General features: G+C 35.2%; 1 protein-coding gene across 1 annotated transcript; it reads right to left on the bottom strand.

The window, feature by feature from the left end:
* Nucleotides 1–541: 541 nt before the first annotated feature.
* LOC140144708 (uncharacterized) lies at nucleotides 542–4,325 on the bottom strand. Its single transcript, XM_072166519.1, has one exon. It carries the CDS (start codon nucleotides 4,175–4,177, stop codon nucleotides 3,077–3,079), a length of 1,101 nt encoding a protein of 366 aa, XP_072022620.1. The 5' UTR covers nucleotides 4,178–4,325; the 3' UTR covers nucleotides 542–3,076.
* Nucleotides 4,326–12,680: the final 8,355 nt, after the last annotated feature.

Here is a 12,680-nt window from a genome sequence, read left to right as displayed (position 1 = left end):
ATTATATATACACTATTATAACACTAGGTAAAAACCGGTTGGGTACGTTTTTTTTACCAAGCATTGAGTAAATGTTACCCAAAATCGTGTTATTTTCAGTAATTTACCCAATGTTGAGTAAAATTATTTTACCCAAGGCCAATATTGGGTAAAAAAAACCCTTACCCAACTCATGAGGGTTGTTCATATGGTACCCAGCAGTTGGGTAAAATGGTAATTTTACCCAACTGGTTTTTACCCAGTCTTCTAACAGTGTATAATCTCTTTGGTATAAATACACTATTCGATATCGATATTCCCATTTTGGAATACTGAATATCGGTATCAAATAGTAATGTTACACAGACAAAAAATTGTTTTAAAACTTGTTTCAAAGTTTAAACAGTAAACATGTTTAACGTGTGAACCGAATCAGGTTGTTCATATCAATTCACCCGTTTAACAATTACTGCTTAAACTTTTAAACAGCATTTTGTCTGTGTATAGAGTAAAATAAAGGCAAAGTGAATATAATAAATAACACAAGTTACGACATTTTTTAATTTTTTCATAGTTTAATTTCTGATCCATGATCATTTACGTCACATATACATGTATAGATAAAGCATTGCAAAAGTCTGATAAGGCAGTTCTTGTCGTTCTATTACAAACATACAAAGTTAGTTGATTTCATGCTTTGTCGAAATATATAATAAACATTGAGAAAAGCATAGTCAAGATTTTATCTCTAAATTGAAATGGTTAAAAATATTTATATAAATTGAATGGTTTCAGATTAGTCTTGATCGATTTTGAACATCGTAGCAATTTTTTTTGAGCAGATCAAACATCAGAATTTGAGAGAGCCGCAAATTAGGAGAAAAGACGATTGGCACTACAGAAGGTGAAGGAGGAAAGTTGAGAAAGACATTTTCCTGGCTTTACGCATAGTGTATAACTATATACCAGATCTAACTCTACACTGCAAAAATTATTGAGTAAAAAGGACACAACCCAACAGTTGAGTCAAAAATTTGAGTAAAAAATTACTCAACATTGAGCTCATATAGATCACAACTCAAGAAATGAGTAAACAATTACTCAATGTTGAGTATTTTTTTACTCATTTGTTGAGTTGTGACCTATATGAGCTCAATGTTGAGTAAGTTTTTACTCAACTGATGAGTTGTGACCTTTTTACTCAATGTTGAGTAAAATATTATTTTGCAGTGTAATCGTCCCATATGAATCTAAATTGATTCGTAACATACATCACAAATAAATACAAATGGTTGAAATAATTTTGCGAAATATCGTTTAAAAAAACAAAAGAAAATTAATATCTCAACGTGCTACTGAAAGAGCTTCAAACCCCGGCTTCAAACATCATACATCATAAAAACGATTTGTCATAATTTGTTATTTTTAATAGGAGAAATCATAGAATAGAAATAAATATTTGGAACAAAGTGAAATACGCAAGTATTACACATTTATAAATCATTAAACTTCGATATGATTTTGAAAATAAGACTTTAATTGTTCTTTAAATCGTACGAATTTATAGAACGTGTCCATATACGTGTTACAGGAAAATAACTGAAAACATATAGTTTAATAAATTCTACGTGTACCAAACTCTTTACAACCATTAATGGTGTAATAAATGATTTTATGTGCCAACATAATTTAGTATGCATTTTGGTAATGTGATTTAAAGAATGAACAGTCATAGAAATGTAACAATAAAACATAACATACTATCTCATATAAACTATAACCTAAGATTCTGACAACTTTAATCCGACCACTGTGTAAAACACAAGGAAATCAATTCCGCAATAATCATAAATTCCAAGTTTCATACAAATATCTAAGATTGACTTTGCCTCCGGACTAATAGTTCACACATCACAAAATAATAATACAAAATATATAGTACGTAATCATGAATCTATTCAGGCAAGTTCAAAGTCAATTGTTGGCGATACATTTGGCGTGACTAATGAAATGACAGCATGGTATAGCTATATACCGGGTGTTTAAGTTATGAATACTTTTCAAAAAGAATTGTGCTAAATTTCACGATATTAATAGCCGATGTTGAAAACAATTTTGTATGGAACCAGTGAAGTATATTATTGCCCTACATATTATTACTGGGTTAGAAAGAGTTCAAAATACGCTAAAACCTGTTGTCCGTAAAATCGGTTTTGGTTTTTTGACGTGTTGGTTTTTGACGAGCTACATGCTCAATTAATTATTGGAGTTGTTTTTAGGAAAGAATAAACATGGTCTGAGAAAAAAGAAAATAGACCGACCTTTTGTCGGTTTGGTGACCGTTGGTAGAGAAACCAATGTTTTGAAATGAATTATTAGAAATTACAATGATTATGAATTCATTTGATCAATTTCATCTTCGGTTAATTTGTGACACGTGAACGTCGCTAAAATGATTGCGGCATGGTAAATAGTTGACGCCATCAACTACAGAATCACAATTAATACTATTGTCTAATGATAACAATTAAACAACATATTTTGAAATCATCATAAATCAGTTACATATCGAGTAAATAATAAAATACAATAACAATAATTATTCTATATTTTGATAAATGAAAAGTGTGATCGATTCATTTGTCGTAGTCCAAGTCAAAAGTTATAAGATCTCAAATTAATATGATTAAGGTTAGAAAAGGATTCACGAAACGACACTTTTATGAATGATTTAGAGATTAAAACAACATTTCGGTTCAGGTCCATAAAGAGAAGAGTCCTAAAATTAAATAAAACATGTATAAAGAAAACATTATGTGTTAAGTTCAAATTTTGACAACTTCTAATTTTAACAGTCCTTCAATGCACATTTGTATCTTTAAAACAAAAAACTTTCATTGCAAAATCTTGGTTAAAAATTACCATACATTATACAGCCTCTCCAGCTATCAAATTACATATAACACAAAAATAGTCAATGTTTTTGTTCTTCACATAATTATGTACAAACCGGTATTTACAAAGCATTAGTAATAAGTCCATTATTCAGAGTTTCAGTTCAAGATGAGTTCAAATTTCACACAGTTTATGCAAATGTCTATTTTCCTGGTATTGGTCTTGCCAATTCTGTACTTCTTAATGGTAGATGACTGATTGGCAAACCTGGGCTTATTCTGCACTGCGTACAGGAACACGGCATGGCCCAGCGACTGTATACTGATGATAATGAACTTCTGTGATGATGATGGTGGCTCTCTGCGGCACTTGATGAAGACACTGGTATTGGGGATCGAACCGCCGAAGCAGCAGAGACAGCGGCGAGTGAAACTTCTGGTTTATGAAGAGTAGCGGGTGGCGATGATGAAGATGGCAAGTGCAGAGTTGGTGCTGTCGGGAGTGCCATTGTAGTTGGTATTGCCGTCGATAGGTATGGTGGTAAGCATGGTATTGGTGGTGGTGGTGGTGGAAGAGATGTGGATGATGGAAGAAATGCAGATCTTGGTGAAGTTGGTGTTGCGAGACTTGCAGCAGCGGCAATTGCTGCAGCTGACGGTGGTGCAGGATGTTGATGTGATCCTTGGTACACGTCGCTCAATAAACGACGCATCTCTTCCAAACTGCTGCTCAGCATTACAATATAGTTCTTAGCGAGTAACAGAGTTGCGATTTTTGACAGTTTACGCACTGATGGTCCATGCGCGTATGGCATTACTTCGCGAAGTCCATCAAGTGCTGAGTTCAAATCGTGCATACGTTTTCTTTCACGGCTATTTATCTTAAGTCTCAGGTCTTGCTGTTCGTCATCGGACAACATTTTACTTCTGTTAGCTCTTGAGTTCAATACATGACGAATCACTGGTGATCTCACGCGAGGATGAGATCTGATGTTGATGTTTTCTTCATCTATGCCCCTGCTCTCGTCTCCATGGTTGCTCAAAGATTCAACATCAATAAGAGGATGAGGATGGTGATGTCGAGGAGAAGATGAACTGATGGAAGAGTCCACTGACATAGCGTCGTCGCTGAATTCTCCACCAGAGTCGGAAGCAGGAGATCTTGACATGGAATAAGACTGAATATCGGCTTGACGGTGGTGAGATGTGGTGCTCCCCCGCGTCAAACTTGCAGCACTTGTTGCAATTGGTTGCTCGTTACCGCTTTCTTGGCGTAACAAAGTTTCCTCTCTATTAGCGTGCATCACGAAAAAATTGATAAAGTTATTTTGATGAGTGATTTCTGTAATGAAGCTGATGATTAGGTGATGATGTGATGACCAAGTTTGTAATTTCAACAACTGGCTGTCAAGTGGCACTGCACGGGTTTATATAGTTTGCTCGGGCTTTGTGAGCTCCTGTCAATCGAGGATCGGTGACGGAAATGAGACGGAAACTTATATACAAGAAAAACACAACCACAAAAAGGTGTTACTTGGGAACGCATGTACCGTGAAATGTGTCACCGACCCGATTTGTAACGACCAATCATGGCTGGCCCAAGTTGGGTTTGAGTTGAGGGCGTAATAAATGGAGAGTTGTATAATGGCGAGTTTACGATCGCAGTGTGAGTTAATAGCTAGCTGGATAGAAAATAATAAGCATTATATATTCGTGTTCAAATAACAAGTGAAAGAGATTATGCATCAGATATCCGAGCGTGTGTCTTTCAAAAGGGTGCGACAGATATTTACCTATACTGCGACATGGTCCTTGTGTAACTTTGAATTTGTTATTTGTTCAGTTTTTGCTCTGAATAGGCAACATTTATTCATATTTCATCTTTTCGAGAACGTTGTTTTCACTTCAAATTACTCCATTACTATTCATGGCTTCATAATCCATGGCGTTGACTTACAATTTGACCGTTGAAACTCAGAAGTAAATTCGAGCTTACGACGAGAAAGTGTATACCCAATATTATTATTATACGCATTAAGGGATCTGGAATGAGCGTTTTGAGCGTTTTGACAGTATTTTTTATGGGACATGATAGCACCTCAGACGTATCAAATTGCATTCTGAATACGAAGCATGTCTTTCTGATATAGAATAATTTTAATTGTTTTGAAAATCACGATATGATACAAATTTTATGACAAATTATACAAATTTGATATTTTTCAAATATTTGATATATAACAGTCCTCGAAGTAAATTTTATAAATCTAATGATATATTCTTAAAGTGTATGTAGCTGCAATTCGACATGTCTGATGTGCTCTAATGTCCCACAATAAATACTGTCCAAACGTCCATACCCCTTCCCTTAAACAAATTTAGTTATAGATGGCAAAAGACGAAGTCCAGAATTTTAAAACACTCTTCGTAAAATACTTCCCGTCTTCAGTAGATAGCATAACACGATACTAACATAAAACTCTCAAAAACTCGACTCCCTAATTAGCCATACCCCATTGACTAAACAAACCCAGACCACTAAGATTTAGTCCTTTTATTCGTAAGCTCATTGGACGATTTCACTCAGACACTTCGCATCGTGACTGAATTTGAGTATTTGCACTGGTAGAGCCAGCCAGTTTGCACACACCGGCTTCAATATCGCTGGTGGACATATGGCGTGGTAACATTTGAATTATGTCTTCACAAAGACGGACGTGTGCCGGTCCGCCCCTCGGGGAAAAAACGGGGCACGCTTACCAGAATTTGCCCCAGCAGCATGGCGTGTCCCTTGGGGTTAAGAGACTCACTGAGAGGATAATAGAATCGGATGATTGCCTTCCAAGTGTCCGTTTGAAGGACCCTGCTACTGAAATAAGGACGAAGGCGTGCATCTCTTATCTTCAGTAGACGAAATATTGATATTGGCCATAGCACTTGTCAAGAGCAAGCACATTCATAAATAAGCATCAATTTTATTACATTTTATTCGGAATATCATAATTATTAATGTTTATACTTTAAAAAAAACTTTGTCTTTCAATATACTCTATAAGGGGTTAGAAAATGCACGTAATTCGTTATTCCTTCTAACAAGCATTTCAAAAGTGCGCCGCCCGATTTCAGTGTCGATTAAAAGGTTCAAGCAACAAAAAGCTCAGATAATCATTACAAATCAATTCCGAGTCACGTTTGTGCTAAAATAAAACTCACTCTCCAATTAAAGTGGCTACTTTGATGTACCTATATCGGTGACGATTTATTTCAAAGTAGAATCGACTTGAGTATCATAGCAAATTTTCATATCAAGATTCATTTCAAGATGATAAATATTGACAAGACGCGGTATCATTTATACCATTTTTTTTTCTTAAAGCGACTGGTAAGTCAAGATAGGTCAATGGTCCCAAGGGGGATCGGACACGATAGTGGTTTTCTTAGATGAGGCGTGAATATTTAAGTTTGCTGTCCAGACGCGCGTCCATGCAACACACGCTTAACGTATATTAATCATTGTGCAATAAGCAGCAAATAACGCGGTTTTAATTGAGAATAGTGTAATAAAGTGATATCATAGGCGAAATTACAATCAGTATTTTTAATATTTACGCATGGTAGGATAAGTTAGATTTTTGGTTAGTTTTTGACACGTGCGCCCACTTGTCATGTGTGGTGATACGAAAATGATGATTATATCAAAATCATTCGGCTTAATATCAAGGCTTAAAGCGCATCTTGTCACTGATGCTGTTTACTCCTGTGTTTGAATATGTTAAAGAAATTGTTTAATATCATGTTTGCTTCTTCAACCATTTTTTTAATTAAAAGAGTATTTCGTGATCCTTTTATAGCATCATCCTCTTTTTATGATATTTTTCTGTAGATATCCACGAAAAAAGCTTATTCCCAAAATTTCAATTGATTCCGATTTTGCGTTTGCGAGTTACGCATGATTTTGTGTATTACGCTGCTCCATGGATAGACAATGTGTTTACGATTTTTTTGCTAAACGAATTAATCGGCAAGAAATGTTTTGAACATAAACATTATGTAGCCAGAGGTTTCCAGTGGTATAAAAATCTCAATTTTTTTGAGAAAAGTGGGGGATGATGCTGTGGATCACGAAATGCCCTTTTAAATACGAAATTACTTAAATTTGCAATTATCATATGCGTCATATGTGGTCATAAACTATGATCTCAATTTTCAAGTTGGGTGTAAGGGCCGACGCCGAAGCCATTTTTACTCCTCACATTTTCGCCCAAATCTGGTATTTATTCTCATCACACTAGGTCTAACTGCTGAAGTAACAGAAGCATAATCGAACACCATAAGTCAATGTATCATTAATGGTATCACTTTAAAACATTGCCGTTAATAGAGCAAATAAATCAATATTAATGATAAACTGACTGAACAAATGTCATGAGACTTATGAGTACAAAAACATACAAAGTGATGTTTGAACATCATGTTTTGAACATCAATTTTGCCTCGTCATACTGATATTCAGCAGGGTCTACGTGTGAAAAATACACTGGGTATGTCACTCTTAGAAAAAAGAGTTCTTGGCTGTCCTGTATGTAGGACCCTCAACAGAAAAGGTTTCTTGAAAATTTAAAGAACCAAAAATGGTTCTTTCTGACCTTTCAAGAACCTTTTCAGATCTGAAATGGTTATTTCTCTTCTTTGTAGAACCATTTAAGGTTCCACATACAGGACAGCTCAAGAACCATTTTAGGTTGTTGAACCGTTTTTTCTAAGCGTGTATAATCATGATAATATAGCCCACTTCCGCATTCTGCACAATTTTCTTGAATTTACCGTTCCTATCATCCTTCCCTCGCATCTTCCCTTCCTTCCTTGTACCGAGATCCAACAAAATATAATGACACGATCTGATCCATGGAGGCCAAAGGCGACAAAATTGAAATTGAGATAAAGGCAAAAAGATAAGTAAAAAACAACAACAAAACGAGATCCAACAAAATATAACAAAACGAGATCCAACAAAATATAATGACACGATCTGATCCATGGAGGCTAAAGGCGACAAAATTGAAATTGAGATAAAGGCAAAAATATAAGTAAAAAACAACAACAAAACGAGATCCAACAAAATATAACAAAACGAGATCCAACAAAATATAATGACACGATCTGATCCATGGAGGCTAAAGGCGACAAAATTGAAATTAAGATAAAGGCAAAAATATAAGTAAAAAAACAACAACATATTATAAGAAAATCAAAATACACATCATATAACTCAATTTTCAACAATGCCTCCTTTGACCTCCAATGGACCAGATCATTTTACAATTTTTATTGTGCATGTCAGTTGTCATGTTATTAGCCAAAACAAAAATCATACAAAAATTCAAATTTTTAAACTAAAACCTTTTCCTTTACAGACTGACTTTGTGAACTGTGTGAATAATTAATATTTAACAACAATGATATTTGACCTAAATTTTCTAATAATACATGTAGGCCTAGGTATTATAACCTTTGCAACTTCCTAACTTAATGACATGTAGAGTAAATTATTATTAGTAGAACAACATAGCAAAGCCTCCATAACCTATTGCAAAGATGGAATAAAAACTAAGAAAACACAGGAACAGATGCGTCTTCTTCTCAAATTAATGGAATTTCAGACGATTTCTTTCTTCAAATTGATCTCTGTCCCGGAAGTTGCTCTAATCGTACGTAATCCCGAACCATCGGCAAGGTGCCCTTAAGACACGCGGCATATTTACTTTCCTGATTTTCTCTTGTCATAGTGCGTCGTGCAACGTTGCACACCGTGTACTATTTTGTCAATCTAATAACAAAAAATGAGCAATTTGGATAATACCGGACAAAATTTCGCTAAAATTAAAGTAGGCCTATATTGCAGAATTTCCGGTCGCAAAGTGCGTGCTTATAATTTGCATAACATCATTTCCATAAGCTTTTTAAAAGTGAGTGGTGAACTTAACACCAAAGAGACATCTGGGGGAGTGCTTTCATGGAATGGCTGTGAACATGGACACTTTTGATCCAAATTAATTCGGATATAATGTGGATTTGCACACTCCATTCATAGGTCACGATATGCGTAAAAATCCTAAATACGATATGTAAATGATCCATATTTGTGCACTCCATTTTCATGATTTTCGCACCCAGGTACTAGGTACGTACCAGGAAGTTCCAAAATGGGGACCTCCCGGGCCCCGCCGCCCCCAATCGCTTATATATGTATATAAATATGGACTTCATCGTCATGCACACTCCCACTCTTTTAGGAGGCCCCTTGGAATGCTAGCCGTGGTGATATTTTAAGGCCTTGTTTGCCAATTTTTGCCCATGCATTTTCGTCAAATCTTTCCCCTTGAAAGTTGCACCCCTTCCCAATTAAAAGACGCTCTATGCCACTGTCCAAAAGGTGGAGCATTTTGTCGATGTGGCGCACCCCGCACCTTCCTGGATACGGGCCTGTTTAGGCCCTATACGTCAGTAGAGAAACCACATGCGTTTGCCTGCAGCCGCTCCCTTGGCTTTGATTACCATTAGAAAGTCTGCTTACTCCACTGGTCTAGATTAAAGCAGATTTTAAGCGTGGTGTAGAATGTCTCATTGTGCTATCTACTGAAGATAGCAGCAGTACAATCATGACAATATTGAGTAGATAATATGTTTGTCCGGAAATCCATTGCGTACACATACAAATTCTGTCTCTCTGTCTTTTCCTTTCTTTTTTCGTGTAAAGGGGTGAAATTTCACTCTTCGTGGACAAATCTGTTGATATATAGGCCTATCCCAAATCAAGAAACAGAACCATGTTTACTTTTTATAATTGACAAATGAGTAAGTGAATACCGAGTAGATCGAAATTATTTTCCCATCCTTAAGACCCTCTTCATAAAATCTGGGAGTATGGGTTCGTGTAGCTCTTCTCACTCGCTTCTCACCACTGTGCGGCCTGGGTTCAATCCCCCGCATTGCCCCATCTTATAGGCATACATTATATTTGTCGGGCGCAGATAGAGGATGTTTAAAGACATTCCCACAACCCAATGGGGTTTCTGACCTTGTATGTCTGGCTTCTATACAGATGTGGTACAGTTGATCATACCTTGCATTGGGATTGTGTGCAAATATCTGGTGTTTTCATCCTATTATTTAACATTCAAAACATCGAGACTTAAGCAGTATACAGACTTTTTTATTGTACGTACAATATTGTATGTACAATATGTACGTTATTTAATCTATTGCCATTCTATTTCCAGTACTGTTTAAGTTCTAACGAATGTTTGATGACGTAAAATCGATAATATATTTCTGCTAGGTATATTGTATGTAACATATTATCGATTTTTCGTCATCAAACATTCGTTAGAACTTAAACATTACTGGAAATAGAATGGCAATAGATTAAATAACGTACATATTGTACATACAATATTGTACGTACAATACTCGGAGTCTGAAGCGCGCTTTAGGAATAAAATTAATGCAGTGGGACAATATGAATGTTTCCTGTAAGAAAATCAAATATCAGTCCTAAGTCTCAACTATTAGCTCGTTGGCTGCAGTTTTAAAATGACCATTTTGTGTGTGTGGCAATGGGGACTTTGCCTTTAAAATTAGGTTATATTGATCAAATTTCCCAATCAAAGTGCCTCCTCTGTGTCGGGCGGTAATAAATGCCGTGATAGAATTAAATATAAAGGTTTCAAGAGTACTTTCAGGGGTGTTCATTTACTTTTCGATCCTCTCGACTCTTCCCCTGAAATTCATCAGGACATTAAGGGAAGGGGTATGAACGTTTGGACAGTATTTATTGTGGGACATTAGAGCACATCAGACATATCGAATTGCATTCTGAATACGAAGAATGTCCTTCTGATATCAAATAATTTTGATTTTTTGAAATTCGCAATGTAATCATGGTAATACACATTTTATGGCAAATCATTAAAAATTGATATTTTTGATATTTAACAGTACTTGAAGGAAACTTTATAAATCTGATGATTTATACTTAAAGTGTAGGCCTATGTATAGGTGGGATGAAAAGCCGACGATCAATTGAAAATGTTGACCTTTCGTATTGAAGATATGGATTTTTTTTTTTTTAACACCAAACAAAAATAGGTCTTTTGGGGAAAAAATCCATATCTTCAATATAAAAGGTCAAAATTTTCAATTGATCGTCGGCTTTTCCTCCCAGCTACATACACTTTAAGAATATATCATTAGATTTATAAAATTTATTTCGAGGACTGTTATATATCAAAATTTAATAATTTGTCATAAAATTTGTATTATATTGTGAATTTCAAAAAATGATAATTATTTGATATCAGAAAGACATGCTTCGTATTCAGAATGCAATTCGATACGTCTGAGGTGCTCTCATGTCCCACAAAAAATACTGTCGAAACGCCATAAACGCTCATTCTAGATCCCTTAAGACCCTCTTCTTAAAATCTGGGAGGATGTGTTCGTGTAGCTCTTCTCACTCGCTTCGGCCAGGGTTCAATTCCCCGCATTGCCCCATCTTATAGGCATACATTATATTTGTCGGGCGGTAATAAATGTCGTGATAGAATTAAATATAAAGGTTTCAAGAGTACTTTCATGGGTGTTCATTTACTTTTCGATCCTCTCGACTCTTCCCCTGAATATTCATCAGGACATTAACATAATGAAGAAGTTCTTAATAATTTGAGACTTTCCTATTCTACGTCATTGTCCCTTTTTGAAATTCATATTTCAATATCAACTCATATGATTGATTACAATTATGCACACCGAGAACCGCTCTCATCCGAAAACCGCGACTCCCGAGAAAAAAAGGACTTTTTCTATAGGGATTTGTGTTTTATGAAAGGGCTGATGTGAATTGTTTATCAAAAACGGAATGCAAAGCAAGGCTTACTTGTTAATATTATTATTTGATTATAATTTCAACCTTTAAGACTTTCCTAGTCTACTTCACAGTCCCTTTTTTCAATAATAACCACTCATACAATACAGAACGAGAACCGCGATGCCAGAGAAAAAAAGGTCATTTTTTGGATTTATGTAATTAGGGCTGGGTGAATTGTTTATCAAAAAGGGAATGCAAAGCAGTCTAAGACTTGCCTCGTTCCAGAATAGAAATGACATACGCAATATTCCCTTGTTTTCTAGCTAACAATACATACAAGTTTATTCTGCAATACCTATATTTTTTATTTGACAAATTTGGATAATATCTTTTTAATAATGTTTAAAGTAGGTAATTTTAAGGGGAAATCCCATTTCAGTAATTAGCATTATCCATATCGTCCAGACTTTTCACCTTCACATCATATATATACTTTATATTTGATCAAAACAAAAACAAATGGTTGAAAACCCAGAAAATCTGTCTGAGAACATCCGACGATACTTGACTATGTTGATATTGTTTGCTGAGTGTACTCGAAGAGCACAGGTACTGAATATAAATAAAATAAAAACCTTATATTTATTTTGTTCTGGGAACTTATGGAACAAGTTTATTCGCTTTTATGTAAAAATTAATTGTTATTAGTACATTTAGCGTACATCATGAATTTAAACAAAAACCTGTGATTATCATATGTTACATGTTTTAATGCTACCGTCATTGAGATTCATGATGAACACAAAGTCGATTTACAATAATTGACGTCGTTATATTATAACTTCAAGTAGTCATAGAAGTTTTTACCTATCTTCAATTATTTTAATACACACCTATGACGTCGCGCTATTGTTTTACCACTCCATTATTTTCCACGAATG

Source organism: Amphiura filiformis, unplaced genomic scaffold (assembly GCF_039555335.1).
Source record: "Amphiura filiformis unplaced genomic scaffold, Afil_fr2py scaffold_74, whole genome shotgun sequence".
Lineage (NCBI taxonomy): Eukaryota > Metazoa > Echinodermata > Ophiuroidea > Amphilepidida > Amphiuridae > Amphiura > Amphiura filiformis.
Note: the sequence above shows the minus strand (reverse complement) of the source record. Positions and strands in the feature narration are given on the sequence as shown.